The sequence below is a fragment of the Vicia villosa genome, linkage group LG2 (assembly GCF_029867415.1).
Source record: "Vicia villosa cultivar HV-30 ecotype Madison, WI linkage group LG2, Vvil1.0, whole genome shotgun sequence".
Lineage (NCBI taxonomy): Eukaryota > Viridiplantae > Streptophyta > Magnoliopsida > Fabales > Fabaceae > Vicia > Vicia villosa.
The window spans coordinates 184110474-184126209 of record NC_081181.1 but is presented as its reverse complement, the minus strand read 5'-3'; the positions used below and the strand labels follow the sequence as shown (position 1 = coordinate 184126209).

Below are 15736 nucleotides of genomic sequence, written 5' to 3'. Positions count from 1 at the left end.
AATGGTTGATCATAATTCATCAAGAAAAGTTCAGAAATCGACAAAACTCAAAATTGCAAAATTAGAGTTTTTTTACCTAAAAGTCAACTGAACTTTGACCGACCATAACTCTCTCATAATTTATCAGAAAAATTCCAACCAAAGCTCATTCTCAAGGAAATTCAATTCTCTACAACTTTGATGTTGGGACTAAGGTCAAGAAATGCTTCCGCCTAAGAGATATAAGCCAAAACATTACAGGTCATTTTCAAAGTCAACAAAAAGCAGTTTTTTGTCAAAGCCCATATCATCAAAATAACTTCTCCAAATGCAAAAACGCTTCCAAAGTGGCTTGTAGAGGACATCTTGGGCTTTCCAAAAAGTAAAAGAACACTTTCATAGGATCAAAATTGAGGGAGATATGCGTTGATGAAGTTGACCTTTTTTGGAAAAATGCATGAAACAAGTAATGACCAAAATTTGATTTTTTTTTCAAAAAGGCCAATTCTTTTGTGATTCAATCTTGACTCTCATATGTTTAAAGATATTCACAACATATCCATGATTCATGACATTTTTATTTCATTTTTAATTAAATTTTATTCATTTAAAGTTTAATTAAAGTGAGATAATTCAAAGATATTATCAAAGATGCTTATGGTTGCCAATCAAGACCAATTCAAGATGCTTAAAGATATTATTGCAAGATTGAAGAGAATAATACTTGAGTGATTAAACTATGGTTAAGTTTTTTAACCTAGCATAAAAGAATATTCCATTCTTTTTCCACAAAATCAATCATGACAATTTCCACTTGCAAGGCTTTATGATCATATCTCTTTGCCTATAAATAGAGCTTCATTTTCTTCATTCAAGGAGAGGAAAAAAAGGGGGAGGAACACAAAGAACAACAACAATCACCACAAAGTCATAGCTTAAGTTTATATTTTTGCAAAAGTTTCAAGAAACTTGTAAAAATCAAGGCTCATTCAAATAGTCACTTTCAATCAATTTCAATCACTCTATTCCACTCTTGGGACATCATAGAGTAAGTACAATGTAATTTTTAATATGTAGTAGTGTTAGGAGTTCATGAATTAAAAACTCCATATTTATGCATATTTTCAATTTCTCAAAAAAAATGTTTTAATTTTAGTTTTAAGTTGATAAAATGTTTATTTAATTTTTAACATAAAAATATTTTATTTCTTTTCATAATTAATTTATTTTGCTTAATTAATTAGTAATTATGTAAACATTGCTTTTTAAAATTATTTTCAACCAATCAAAAAACTCCAAAAATATTTTCCTTTTAGATTTAGGTTTATATTTTTTATAATCTAGTTTTTGACATATAAAATAATATTTTTCTTGTTAAGTTTAATTATTTGTATAATTATTTGTTTAATTAGCTTGTTAATTAACTTAAAATCAATTCCAAAAAAATCACAAAAAGAATGAATTAAGTTTAATTTGTTTTATATTTATTTTTGTATATTATTTGATATTATTTCTTATCTTTTTCCTTTGTCCCGAATCAGAATACAAGATTAAATATGGCAGAGATTGTATGCAGTTGATTTAAGACTTTTGGAAATTTATCGTGTAGTCGCTATGATTCTATCAAGCTTCTGATAAATTTTCATTAACTTTAAATCCGAGATCATCATTCACTCACCATCATCTTCACTAACATCGTGGATATACTTGACTAGCTTCAAGATGATTCGCGTGCTAACATACTAACAATTAACTTTAAATTCCGCATTTTATTATATTGTTCTTTATATTTCTTGCTTTATACTTTATTTTATCATTCATCATATTTATGTTTATGTTATTTTTTCTTTGTCCATTTAAACATATTATTTATATTTCTGCTATTTTTTCTTTGTCCATTTGGACATATTATTTATATTTCTGCTATTTTTTCTTTATCCATTTGGACATATTATTTATATTTCTGCTATTTTTTCTTTGTTCATTTGGACATATTATTTATATTTTTGCTATTTTTTCTTTGTCCATTTGGACGTATTATTTATGTTTCCGCTATTTTTCTTTGTCCATTTGGACATATTATTTATGTTTCCGCTATTTTTTCTTTGTCCATTTGGACGCATTGTTTATGTTTCCGTCATCTTCCTTTTGCCCACTTGGACCATATTTTTACCTTTGAGCTAAAACATTAATAATCAAGATAAAACTAAAAAAAAAGCACTTTGCACACTTGCACCTCTATGATTTTCCCTCTTATTACTCTTTTTTTAATCATACCATCATTTAAGAAAAGTATTAAATGCATAGGAAAGATCTTAGACCTATGTGACCTATTGTCCATCTTCACTTCTTCTATTTTCAAATCAATAAAGCATTTAAACAAAAGTGAGCTAAACAATTAAGAGCCCATGGATAACCATGGATACAAAGGGTGCTTAAAACCTTCCATTTGTATAACCAACCCCCCGAACCCAAAATCTATCAAAAGGTCTTTTTTCTGTTCTTTTATGCCTTTCCTAAATATTGGACAAAATAAAAGTCGGTGGCGACTCTTGCAAAAATAAAAAAATCAAAAAAAAAAAGAGAAGGAGTCAGTTCACAAAAAAACCGAGTTTACAAATAGCATAATTGGTTAGAAAAATAATTAATTGGACCAATTTTAACCCAAAAATTAGGATGTGACATAATTAAAAAAAAGGGGTAGATATGGTATTTCGAGAACAATTAACTTTTTTTTATATTATAGATATAACAACAATAGTGGATTGTCATATGCCAAAATGAATGAAATACAAAACTTTATAAGTTAGATGAAAATATTAATGCACAAAATTAGATAAACACATTAACTAAATTCACTATATTTTACTGTATAATTTCTATTACCATTATTTATTTATAGAATTAATAATGCTTTGACCTATCATTTACTAATTAGATAATATTAATTTCTTTTTAATATTATAGGCGATATTGTTTTTTTATGAGAAATATTATTTTTTAATCTGTATAATTTCTAACATTTTTTCTACTTTACATTTTTTAAAATAATATCCTATTTTTCTTTTAAAGAAAACATATATTTTTATGATTTATATTTAAATAAATGAGCTAATAAATAATTTTATAATTAATTGAGGTTTTATATAAATTATAAAAATACAAAAGTAATCAAAGAAGTTATTGGACAATTGTGTAAATTGATAGAAAACCTGTTTGACCTATTACAATATGTGTTTTAGTAGTTCACCATGATGGATTAACTTCTTAACTTCATCATACTAACTTGCACCTATAAACTTGGGTAAGTATATAAAGGGTAACCAAAACTCAATACAAAGAGAATTAAGAACCAAAAAGCAAGAAAGGTAAAGATAAATATTACCATTATCTAATTAAGCATTAGTAAGGTTCTACTATCCACTCACAAAAAATATATAAAAAAATACACGAGGTCTACCATAAACCAGTTCCATGACAAAGAATAAATTGTATCAACCTCTTGTTTATTACACATAATCTAATCAGAGAAAATACAAACATTTTGTGACAACAAAATGATTTGCTCATGGTTTAATTTTTAGTCAACGTTATGGTAAGATTTATCATCTTAGCTCTCTCTTTGGATATCCCACTTGTTAATATTTTTCTAAAATGCTCAAATATCTCTTTAGTGACACCTTCTCCAAAATGACTAATTAACAAAGGTTCAAGTATAGCCTTCGTGGTTTTTACTACTGATTCAACCATATCAGGTTCAGGAACATGCCAATTTACTTCTGAAACCTCCATTTGATTGATGGAAAATGATCCTTCAGTTTCAACTTCCAATTTCACTTCAGATGAAGATGGAAAATAGTTTGGAAGGTTAAAAGTATTGAGTTTCTCTTCTTCAATGATTCCCTAGTACAACACAATTTGCATAATTCATATTAATATTGTCAAACTAATGCCTTCAATGTTGAATAATGGATCAGTATATATATAGTTTACCTGCACGACCATATCATCAATAGCTTTAGACAGAAGCTCCCAACCGTAAGAAGATCCTTCGCTTATAAGTATTAGAATCATGCAACCTCCTTCAACTAATTCTTGCGCACGACACTTGAGAAAAAGAGAGAAATCTATATGAAATTGCTCGTAATAAGCCTTGAAAACATTTGACGGGGTTGTGTTCGATAGGTAAATGTTGCCCTTATTATTATCTACACCCGTTGGAACCTATTTAAACACAAAAATCAAAATTATTTAAATTGGAGTGGAGTGAAAAGTTGATTAAGTAGTACCATAGAAATTCAACTAGCATACAAAAAGAGAGATAACTAACATAAACAAACCTTAGATAGCCAATGAAGGCTATATGAAGAATGGACCAAATGCAAACTCTGGTTAGGAAAAATTCTTCCATAAAAGGAACCCGGAACACCAAAGAAGTAGCAAGGACCTATTTCAGTTTCTATTTCATCGCGTAGTTTTTCTTTGAATGTGTCAAGAGATTTGAATATGCTGTTGAAGTCATTTCCCGATAAATCGTTTAAAAAAACCTTATATTCTGGAGATTGATGATTCAACTCTTGACAAAGTTTTTCAACAACCTTAATAACTTCTGAGGTCACCAATAAAGTGTTTGGTCCTGAAGAGCAACCAAAATCCGCAATTGCTAAACTTCTAGGGCTCAAACTGCAATATAGATTTGTTATAGCTTTAACTCTTGAAGATGTTGCCAAAGAAATTGCCTCTCTCTGAATTAAAGAATTGTTTGCATAGCTTGCTTCTTCTACGTCTCCATTCATGTGTAGTATTTGTGCTAAATCCATTCCTAGTTTGTGACTACTTTTGCTCTTTTGTTTTAGCGATTTTTGTGTTTGATAAAGTATGCAAATGCGTGTAAGTATTAGTCCATTGCACAATACATTATATAATAGATGAGTGATGTATGTTTGATCCTGTGAAAGCAAAGTATATATTTATTATTAATAAAAAATGTTATCTATCTGAAGCGGGTCCTTGAAGAAATTGGTTATATTAATATTTTTATAGTTTTGTTTTTGTGTTCCAAGTTATAGTCAATAATAGCTAGCTGACCTATGTTTGTTTATAACAATCAGATCGGCTGACATTTTAGAATGTTATTAAAAAACTGAACCAGTCACATATATAATTTTAAAGTGATTTTTAGGTAGAGCAATGAGGAATTCATGCACCTCTATTTTCTAAATCAATTAGTAGCGGAATTCGGATTGGTTTGAGAGTGTTAATGATGATGTTTGATTGGTTTTAAGTCTAAAATTAATAGGGTTACTTTCAATTTTAAAAAAAATGGTGTGTGGGCTTTTTTGAAGATGAATTGGAAATTATTATTCTTTGCAGTCTAAAATGTTATTGACTATATTATTGTAACCAATTTTCCGAAGACTTATTTCACATAGTACGTAAGGACAAACTAGAAAAGAATATACCTTTGCAAGTTTCTTTAAGATATCAGTCAGGTGGAATATCCAAACTAAGGTCATCAATGTGTTGCTTTCAAGATGGTATTTAAGAGCGTGCAATACGGAATTATCACACAAAGCTTAAAATTTAGGCAGATTAAACAACGGTTAAGTAAAATCTCAAAATATTTATTACACTTAAATTGTGATTAAATAATATATATATTTTTTTTTATAGTTAAGCTGCAGTTAACCTACACGGGATTTCCAAAAGATTTGTAGTGATATAAACTATTTTTACAGTCCACTTGATGGTTGATACCAACAACAATGTTTGGACGTGGTTTCACACGCAATGGTATCAACCACAATGTTTGGATATGGTTTCACGCACTGGATCATTTGGAAATCAGAGAATGTTTCTATTTTCTCTTATAAAATATGTGTGTTAATTAAATATGAAGTTGATACAACTTAATATTTGTTTGAAAGTTGTTTATGGTTATCCTTTATACTTATCTCTTATAAATTTCATTAGTCATTTAAATAAAATATGTTTATTTCATACGAGAACAAATTAGTTAAATGCTTTATTTTTATAAATAATTAGTATGAACATTTTCTTAGTCTTTCAAATTATTGGTGAATATTTCTTTTAGGTTTTTAATATATTTTTAATTTTTACATATTTACAAAATTTTAATGTAATCTCTAAAAAAATTAATTCATTTTATTCCCTATTTTTATTGTTTTTAAAAAAAAAAGAGTGCTTTATGTTTATGCATTGAGTCCTTATATAAAATAAAAGGAAACACTAAAATTGGACAAAATTAGAGTACACACTAGTTTTATTCAATGTGATTAAAACTGAAACAAATCGACTAGTTCAATAAAACTGCGTATAGATTCGATCCATTTCCTCTGTGAATCAGCCTAAGAAAAAATCGGGATAAAAATTAGTTAACCATTTAAAAAATTAGTGCACATAGAAAAACTGGCGGTTTAACATGTTATAAATGTTAAGCCAGTTAACCAGTTAAAAAAGTAGTGTACATAGAAAAACGGGTGGTTTAACACATTATAAATTAGTGCACATAGAAATTCCTAGATAATTGTGTTATGAATTCCAATGTGATTCCGAATGAAGATAATGCAATAACTCAGGTGGAACTTGCAATAGAGTCTTCAGAAAGTTACACTAGTTGTTGCGATTCCATTAATGATTCGACACTGGTATAGGGGAATATAAAATTTCGTGATGATAAGAAGCGAGTAGCAGTGGAAAAATTATGGGGAGGAGGGGGCTCAAGGTTTAGTTAGCGTTGAAGTGGAGGGTGAGTCTATCTCGAAGAAGCGTTCAGTAGCAACAAGGTCTTTTTGGAAAAATTTACAAAGACACGAGTGTTTATTGAAACAAAAGTCCAGGGTGAAGTGGTGTAGGGAAAGGGACATTAATACAAGATTTTTCCATAATGTGATGAAGTCAAGAGTTAGGAGTAATGTTATAGGCAGCATTGCAACTAGTTCAGGAAGGCTGGAAGATGTTTTTGGTGTTAAAGAGGAAGTTAGGCGTTTTTTCGAAGAAAAATTTATGGAGGTGCCTTTACGTAAATCGACCCTGAATGGAATCCTTTTTGCAAAATTATCCCCCTTTGAAGTTTCAGCACTGGAGGAACTTTTTTCAGAGGTTGAAATTTGGGAGGTGGTTAGGGATTATGATGGGAATAAATGTCAGTGACCCGGATGGTTATAATTTCAATTTTATCCATAAGTGCTGGAACTCTTTGTCAAGTGATATCATTAAATTTGTATCTGAATTCCATGATAAAGCGAACCTGCCAAAAGCTGTTTCGACATCGTTCATTGCACTAGTGCCCAAAGTAGACAACCCTTAACTATTGTCAGAATATAGACCTATCAGTTTGGTGGGAAGTCTTTACAAGATCATCGCCAAGCTACTAGCAAACAGGATGAAGACGGTTATGGGGAAGCTGGTTTCCAAATGTCAAACAACATTTATACCAGGTAGACAAATACAAGACGATGATGAAATAATAGATTTTTCTAGGAGGAAAAGAAAGAAATGTATGCTTCTGAAAGTTAATTTTGAGAAAGCATATGACAACGTAAACTGGGCCTTCTTGTTATATATTCTGAATAGTTTTGGTTTCGGGGGACGCTGGATTAGATTGATGAAATCATGTGTGTAGTCGGCAACATTATTGGTTCTTGTTAATGGAAGCCCAACCTCTGATTTCAAGATGGATAAAGACCCGTTATCTCCATTCTTGTTCACGTTGGTTGCAGAGGGGCTTGCCATGCTGGAATCAGGAGGAGTAGAGTTGGGGATTCTAAAGGGTTTCAATTTATCTGCGGGGTTGGAGTTTGAACTTTTGCAATTCATAGACGATACAGTGTTAATTTGTGAACCATCTTGGAACAATTTGAGGGGTGTCAAAGAGATACTAAGAGGTTTTGAACTCGTATTTGGATTAAACGCTAGTCTTTGTAAAAGCAGCTTGTTAGGTTTTAAATATAGAAAATTCGTTTCGTCATGAAGCGGCGTCTTTTTTGTGTTGCAGTACACGGTCAATACCGTTTAATTTCCTTGGTATCAAGGTGGGTGCAAATCAAATGCAGCAAGCGGTGTGGAAGCCAATAATTCGGAGTATGAAGTGCTAACTTTCATCGTGGAAAGGGAGGTTTTTGTCAAAAGGAGGTAGAGTCACCTTGATAAATTCCGTCCTAAACTCAATTTCTATATGTTACCTCTAATTTTTCAAGATCCCCAAAGTGGTGTTAAAGGAGATGATCAAAATCCAAAGAGATTTTCTTTGGAACGAAGTCATGGACAACAGGGGGACAACTTGGGTGAATTGGTTAGAAGTATGTTCTCCTATCCACTCTTTAAAAAAAAACCTGAGATCTTAAATTCTTAATCATAAATTACTTCAATGATATAAAGAATAAATTGTATTAACCTCTTGCTTATTACATTTAATCTTATCAGAGAAAATATAAACATTTAACGACTTCCAAATAACTCACTTTTTAAAACCTTTTAGCAAATATTAATCACAAACAAAATGATTTCCTCATGGTTTTCTAGTCAATGTTATGGTAAGATTTACCATCTTAGCTTTCTCTTTGGATATTCCACTTGTTAATATTTTTCCAAAATGCTCAAATATCTCTTTAGTGACACCTTCTCCAAAATGACTAATTAACAAAGGTTCAAGTATAGCCCTCTTGCTTTTTACTACTGATTCAACCATATCAGATTCAGGAGCATACCAATTTACTTCTGAAACCTCCAATTGATTGATGGAAAATGATCCTTCAGTTTTAACTTCCGATTTCACTTCAGATGGAGATGGAAAATAGTTTGGAAGGTTAAAAGTATTGAGTTTCTCTTCTTCAATGATTCCCTACAACACAATTTGCATAATTCATATTAATAATGTTAAACTAATGCCTTCAATGTTATATATATAGTTTACCTGAATGACCATATCATTAATAGCTTTTGACAAAAGTTCCCAACAGTTCGAATACCCGCTTATAAGTGTTAGAATCATGCAACCTCCTTCAACTAATTCTTGAGCACGACAATTGAGAAAAAGAGAGAAATCTATATGAAATTGCTCGCAATAAGCTTTGACAACATTTGATGGACTTGTGGTCAATAGGCAAATGTTACCCTTATTGTTATCTACACCTTTGGGAACCTATTTAAACTCATAAATCAAAATTATTTATATTAAAAGTTAATTAAGTAGCATATAAAAAGAGAGATAATTAACATAAACAAACCTTAGACAGCCAATGAAGGCTATATGAAGAATGGACAAAATGCAAACTCTGGTTAGGAAAAATTCTGCTATAAAAGGAACCCGGAACACCCGAGAAGTAGCAAGGACCTATTTCAGTTTTTATTTCATCGCGTAGTTTTTCTTTGAATGTGTCAAGAGATTTGAATATGCTGTTGAAGTCATTTCCCGGTAAATCGTTCAAAAAAACCTTATATTCTGGAGATTGATGATTCAATTGTTGACAAAGTTTTTCAACAACTTTAATAATTTCTGAGGTCACCAACAATGTGTTTGGTCCAGAAGAGCAACCCAAGTCTGCAATTGCAAAACTTCTAGGGCACAAGCTACAATATAGATTTGTTATAGCTTTAACTCTTGAAGATGTTGCCAAAGAAATCGCCTCTCTCTGAACTAAGGAGTTGTTTGCATAGCTTGCTTCTTCGACGTCTCCATTCATGTGTAGTATTTGTGCTAAATCCATTCCTAGTTTGTGACTACTTCTGCTTTTTTGCTTAAATGATTTTTGTCTTTTGATAAAGTATGCAAATGCGTATATTGCACATAAATTATATAGTAGATGAGTCGTGTATGTGATCATGCGAAATCAATAAAAGATTCTTAAATGTGAGCCTGTCTGATAAATATCTACACAATCATGTGAGAAAGATTATAACAAAAACTTTTACTTTTGCAAAAGCAAGTGATGTGATGTGAGTATGTGTCTGACAAACAATGTATTATTTTCATTACTTTATTATTTTATTAGCTGTTTATGTTTCCATGCGTGATAAAGTAGAAATAATTTGACAAAATAATACTGTAATAAACTTGTAATAAATTATTTTTTTTAAGGGTATTTTTCCATTACTTTAAGTCGTGGATTCTGATGAGAAGCCATAAGTTATATCTATGAAACAATGGATCAAGCAAAAGAAAAAAAATACAAACTAACGACAATAACAAGTGAAAAATGTATAACTTTATAAAATACCTTCCATTGATTTATTTGAAATAAAGTTACTATTATTTAGTCATGAAGTAATTTAATCTTTTATTTCTTAAACTACCAACCTATATCAAAATTTATAGATAATAGATGGGGCAAACAGTTGCAATTAGGAGTGTGCAAAAAAACATGTTATTTATAATCAAATTAATATTTAAATTGTTCCACTTTTTAAAACTCAATTCAAATGTTAAAATATAAAATCGGGTATCTATTTTATTATCCAAATATATACCGGAACCTACAATAATAATGTTATTTAGTTATTGGGTACCCAAATTTTGTTATATATTAAATTTATATTTTTGTCTCTTTTCATGGTTAACCATATATATATATATATATATATATATATATATATATATATATATATATATATATATATATATATATATATATATATATATATATATATATATATATATAAGACAAAATCAAATGACATCAATGTGTCAAACTTAGTAACATGATATCTCCGATAACTTTTCACACTATATTTGTATACTAAAATTCACCAATGAATTGAAAGCTAGTATCATAAAGATCACGCTTGTAAAATTTATATCAATAAAATATTATTTGATATGTTAATGGCAATGATCAAAATTAACGGTTTTCATATATATATATATATATATATATATATATATATATATATATATATATATATATATATATATATATATATATATATATATATATATATATAACACATTAATAAATTTTAAATTAAAAATTTAATTTTAAACAGTTATTTATTAAATTAAAATGAAATTATTTATAATATTATGTTCATTTTTAATATAATATCATGTGGTAGTAGTTATCAATTGCTAATAGTCCATGCTTGCAGTATTTTTAGAAAAAGAATTGTTATTTCTAATATAATATATGATGATGAGACTCAACTAAAAATTGATTTATTGCCAATCCAAATAAGATGCTAAGTTGAAAATGAAATTTACGGAAGACAAATTCTAACTTTCCTCACCTATCTAATATATAATCGTAAGTTGAAAATGAAAACCTGTGATACACTATGCAAACTATTCACGTCTCATAGTTTTATTTTTTTTGATGATATTCACGTCTCTTAGTTATTAGCCCTGGGCTATTAGCAATTTAATTTTAAACATTTAATCATAAGGTAATTGATAACTATGTACTACTACACACAAAAAAAAAAAACTCCAAATAATTTATTTTATCCACTACCACTTAAACTAGCTTAAGTTATGTTACGTGATATGTTAACTCAATTAAAATAAAATTTATTTTAAGTATTGAATTGATTTTAAAAAGTTGATATTCGTTCAAAATGAATAAAATAATTTAAGTGAAAAATTGATTTAAAAAATTCATATTAATTCAAAGTAAATAAAATTAATTTTAAATATTGAATTGGTTTTGGGAGAAACCGGTTTAAAACTAGTTTTTTTTTAAATTGATTTATTTGTAAGAAACCGATTTTAAATCGAACCGATCCACATGTAAACCGGTTTTTAAAAAATAAACTGGTTTTATGAAAACGGTTTTAAAATCCAAACCAAACCATATCTATGATTTAATTTAGTTTGATTTTTGATCCATGCACACCCCTAGTTGCAAAGACCTTTGTATACTAGGGACTATTATCTTAATTCAATATAACATTACAAACTTTTTTTTTGAATAAACAATGATATAAGATATCGCACTAGGGGTGCAACCCTTACAACAAAAACAATAAATAGAGTTGAAACAACTTAATAGTAAATTGTACCAATAATAAAAAATAGTCCTAGAAGTAGAAGCACTATTACACAACCATCTCTAAGAAAAGAACAACATTTTGTCGAAATCAAAATTTTGTTGATGGTAGTGATTGGCCAAGCTAAATCTTTAGCATTAGACACCAAATTAGACACACTTGCAACCGAGAACACACCGTTAGGAGTTAGTTTCCAATGAAAATCATCATGGTCCAAGTTTTTCGGAACAATGCCATCCAATAATGCTTTTAAATCCCTCAATTGAAGATCAAAAACCGAAACTATTCAGTTTGAGGGCTTATTGGGAGATATTCGGACCCAAAGGAACCAAGCCATCAATACTGAAGAAAACATCAATATTCCAAGAATAAGCACCATTGTTCCAAGAGATGACATCACTAACCTTACAAAGTTTAGTGGTTGAAAGACTGAACAAATGCGGAAAGTAAACACAAAGAGTTTGATCGCCCAACTAACAACTATGCTAAAAAAGAATAGTATTACCTTTCTTAAGATCACAATTGACCCAATCAATGAAGCCTTCAACGGATTCCTCCTCTTTAAAGTCATTAAGGATGATGTCTCTCCACCAACTAGAGTCGTCTCGATTTAAAACTTTCACACAAGAGGCTAACACTTTAATTTTCGGATTGTGATATCTCAAGAGTAGAAATCTACTCCAAATGGCTTTGTCCTCCTTCAAGATTCTCCACTTCCATTTAAAAAGGAGAGATTTATTCATTTCACCAACATCTCTAATACCTAACCCACCTTTCTACTTAGGTTTGCAAACATTCTCCCACTTTACCCAATGAATGCATCTTTTGTTCATACTCCCATTCCATATGAAGTTTCTAAGAAGGCTTCTAATTTCTTGGATAATTTTGCTCGAAGCTTTGAAGAAGGAAAAAGTAAAGATTGAGATAGCATTAAGCACCGAACCAATAAGAGTCACCCTTCCGCCGATGGAAATATTTCAACCTTTCCACATTGATAATCTTGATTTGATATTAGTAACCACATCCTTCCACACTCTCTTCTTACTAGCACCTTCTCCAACCCAAATACCAAGGAATTTGAACGGAAAAGACCCTTTTTTGCAAGCTAGGAAAGAAGTAGCCGAGGTAGAAAGCCACTCACCTATATGAACACCAAAAATGTTACTTTTATGGATGTTTATTTTCAATCCAGATACAAGCTCAAAGCCTCTCAACAACACTTTCATACTCCAAAGGTTATCACATATAGGTTCTCCAATAATTACGGTGTCATCCGCAAATTGGAGAATATCCACATAATATTCTTATCCATATTTGAACGGTTTAAAATCCCCCACCTCCACCGATTTCTTCATGAGGGCACTAAGACCTTCCTTAGCAATGACAAAGAGAAAAGGAGAAATCGGGTCGCCTTGACGTAAGCCTCTTAGAACTTTAAACTCTTTAGTAGCACTACCGTTGAACAAAACAGACATAAGACTAGTGAAGATGCAAGAATCCATCCATTTCAACCATCTCTTCCCAAAAGACACCCCCTCTTCTTTCTTTTTGCCTAACAAGAATCTCATTTACCATTAAAACCCGGCCCCATCCATCATACTCCTACCTAGAACAAAAGCGGTTTGATTAGGCGAAACCAATTTATCTAAAACACCTCACATTCTAGCTGCCAAAATCTTCGCAAGAATCTTGTAAATGCTTCCCACTAAGCAAATAGGACGATACTCAAACAAGTCTTGCGGGTTCTTTGTTTTAGGAATAAGCGCAAGAAAAGAAGAAGTCATGGCTTTGACAAGCGTAACTTTTGAATAGAAATCATTGCATAACTTCATCAAATCATCTTTAAAGCCAAAACCTTTTAAAGAATTCCAAAGAATATCCGTCTGGGACCGGACTTTTGTTCCCATCACACGACCAAATAGTATCCTTGACCTCTTCTTCGGAAAAAAGGTTTCTCAAGATCCATTGATTCTTCAAGCGATAAAGAATTCAAATTTATACCATGTGGCTCCGATCTAAAGCAAACCTATTCTTTAAAGAATCCTTCAAAGTGCTTGAAGATGAAATCTTTAATCTCCATGACCTCTTCCATTCTTCCCCTCCTAGTTTCGATGGAACATAAGGAATTCCTTCTTCTTCTATCTCTTAGAGAGTTGTGGAAAAATCGCGTGTTGTCATCCCCTTCTGAAAGCCAAAGTTGTCTCGATTTAAGTCTAAGAAGCCCTTCTTTTTTGTTTAATTTATCCCAAAAATCCTCCGCCACTTTCAACCTTTTCTTAACCACCTCTTCCGGAGCATTACCTGCAAAATGAACAAACAAGTTATCTAAAGAGTGCATTTCTTTCCCATCTTTGTCAATTTTGAGATCTATCCAACCATAGACCGATTTGTTCCACCAAGAGATCCGACTTTTAAGATTTTTCAACTTTTCAACCAAGAAATAGTCTCCTCTCCCATTAATTACCATTTTACTCCACTCCTCTTTCACAAAACTATCAAACTCTTCATGCTTGAACCACAAGTTATTAAACTTGAAAGGCTTAGGACCCCAATCCTTTATATTATCTTTCAACCAAATAGGAGCATGATCGGACACATCCCTCTCGCTTATGTGTTGCCCATCCACCTTCCAATCTTCAACAAAACTATCCTAAAGTAGGAATCTATCAAGCCTACTCATAGCCTTCCCATTAATTTTTAACCAAGTAAACTTGTCACCAATAGTAGGAAGATCCACCAAATTCATTTCCTCTATGAACTCATTGAATAATCTTAACTCCCTACTATAGCCACTATTAGAAACTCTAATTCTTTCATCTAAAGAGGAAATAGAGTTGAAATCACCACCAATACAACAAGATCCTCCAGTATTATTGTTCTTGAACTCACAAATTTTATTCCAAGTTTACCTTCTAATAACTTTGTCACAGGAGGCATAAACATTTACAAAATAAATAACTTTACCTTCGTTCTCCACACATAGCCCAAGAAATCCTTCTCCTCTAAAACTATAGTTTAGAGAAAAGAATTCTTTTTTCCACATTGTGAGAATTCCTCCCGAAGCACCATTATCATCCAAATGAGACCATCAACATTAACATCTCCCCACATCTCTTTAACTAAATTCAATCCTATTCCGCTAAGTTTTTTTCTTGAATGAAACAAAGATCAACGTCGCCTTTTTGAATTAGAAATCCAATTCTCTTACGCTTTGACCGATTCCCACCACCACGCAAGTTATAAGATAGAATTATCATGAGGGTACACCATTTTGAGTCCTCTTTTGCACCTTTTCCCCTTTGTGATCTCTTAGCTCCATTTCCTTCAGACTTTTAATCGGATCGAAATTGTCAAAAATATTAATGATCCCTAACCTTGACATAGAGTTCCATAGCCCTCTGAAGCATTGTTGCACGATCCATTGGCTCCTCTTTTATTACAGTTCCTAATATCAGTGTTGGAAATAAACTCACAAGTTAAAGGAAGGCCTCATGAAAGATAGTTCTCTTTGACAAAAAGATTTTTCTGATTAGTAAAATGTAATTCTGAAATCTATTGTGCTTCCATCCCTTGTTGTAACCTACTCTGAACTGGATGAGAGAACTCCACAACTTTCTCCCCTAGGTCCAACACCTCCCTGATCTTTTTCCTGATTTTTTTAGAATTTTTCACGTTTTGACACTGCTCATCGAAACAGAGCTTTTGATTTTTCCTACTGCAAACTCCTTTCTTCTTAATGTTAGTATTCACTCTC

At 30.9% G+C, this 15736-nt stretch overlaps 2 protein-coding genes across 2 annotated transcripts; both read right to left on the bottom strand.

Moving 5' to 3' along the window:
- Nucleotides 1–3120: 3120 nt before the first annotated feature.
- LOC131647628 (S-adenosyl-L-methionine:benzoic acid/salicylic acid carboxyl methyltransferase 3-like) lies at nucleotides 3121–4852 on the bottom strand. The gene is made up of 3 exons (XM_058917498.1): nucleotides 4320–4852; nucleotides 3973–4203; nucleotides 3121–3882 (listed from the first exon to the last, which is right to left on the bottom strand). The coding sequence occupies exons 1-3, from the start codon at nucleotides 4797–4799 to the stop codon at nucleotides 3553–3555; spliced, it is 1041 nt and encodes a 346-aa protein (XP_058773481.1). The 5' UTR covers nucleotides 4800–4852; the 3' UTR covers nucleotides 3121–3552.
- Nucleotides 4853–7629: 2777 nt separating this feature from the next.
- Nucleotides 7630–9776, bottom strand: LOC131647627 (S-adenosyl-L-methionine:benzoic acid/salicylic acid carboxyl methyltransferase 3-like). The gene is made up of 3 exons (XM_058917496.1): nucleotides 9228–9776; nucleotides 8915–9142; nucleotides 7630–8842 (listed from the first exon to the last, which is right to left on the bottom strand). Exons 1-3 carry the CDS (start codon nucleotides 9705–9707, stop codon nucleotides 8510–8512), a joined length of 1041 nt encoding a protein of 346 aa, XP_058773479.1. The 5' UTR covers nucleotides 9708–9776; the 3' UTR covers nucleotides 7630–8509.
- Between the last annotated feature and the right edge of the window lie 5960 nt (nucleotides 9777–15736).

Bases quoted from the DNA above. Each gene is read 5' to 3' on its own strand.
- LOC131647628 (XM_058917498.1), bottom strand. From the start codon at position 4,799: ATGGATTTAGCACAAATACTACACATGAATGGAGACGTAGAAGAAGCA. The intron at 4,204-4,319 runs GTTTGTTTATGT...GTGTTTAAATAG, and splicing joins GCCTTCATTGGCTATCTAAG to GTTCCAACGGGTGTAGATAA. The intron at 3,883-3,972 runs GTAAACTATATA...GTGTTGTACTAG, and splicing joins TTGATGATATGGTCGTGCAG to GGAATCATTGAAGAAGAGAA.
- LOC131647627 (XM_058917496.1), bottom strand. From the start codon at position 9,707: ATGGATTTAGCACAAATACTACACATGAATGGAGACGTCGAAGAAGCA. The intron at 9,143-9,227 runs GTTTGTTTATGT...GAGTTTAAATAG, and splicing joins GCCTTCATTGGCTGTCTAAG to GTTCCCAAAGGTGTAGATAA. The intron at 8,843-8,914 runs GTAAACTATATA...ATTGTGTTGTAG, and splicing joins TTAATGATATGGTCATTCAG to GGAATCATTGAAGAAGAGAA.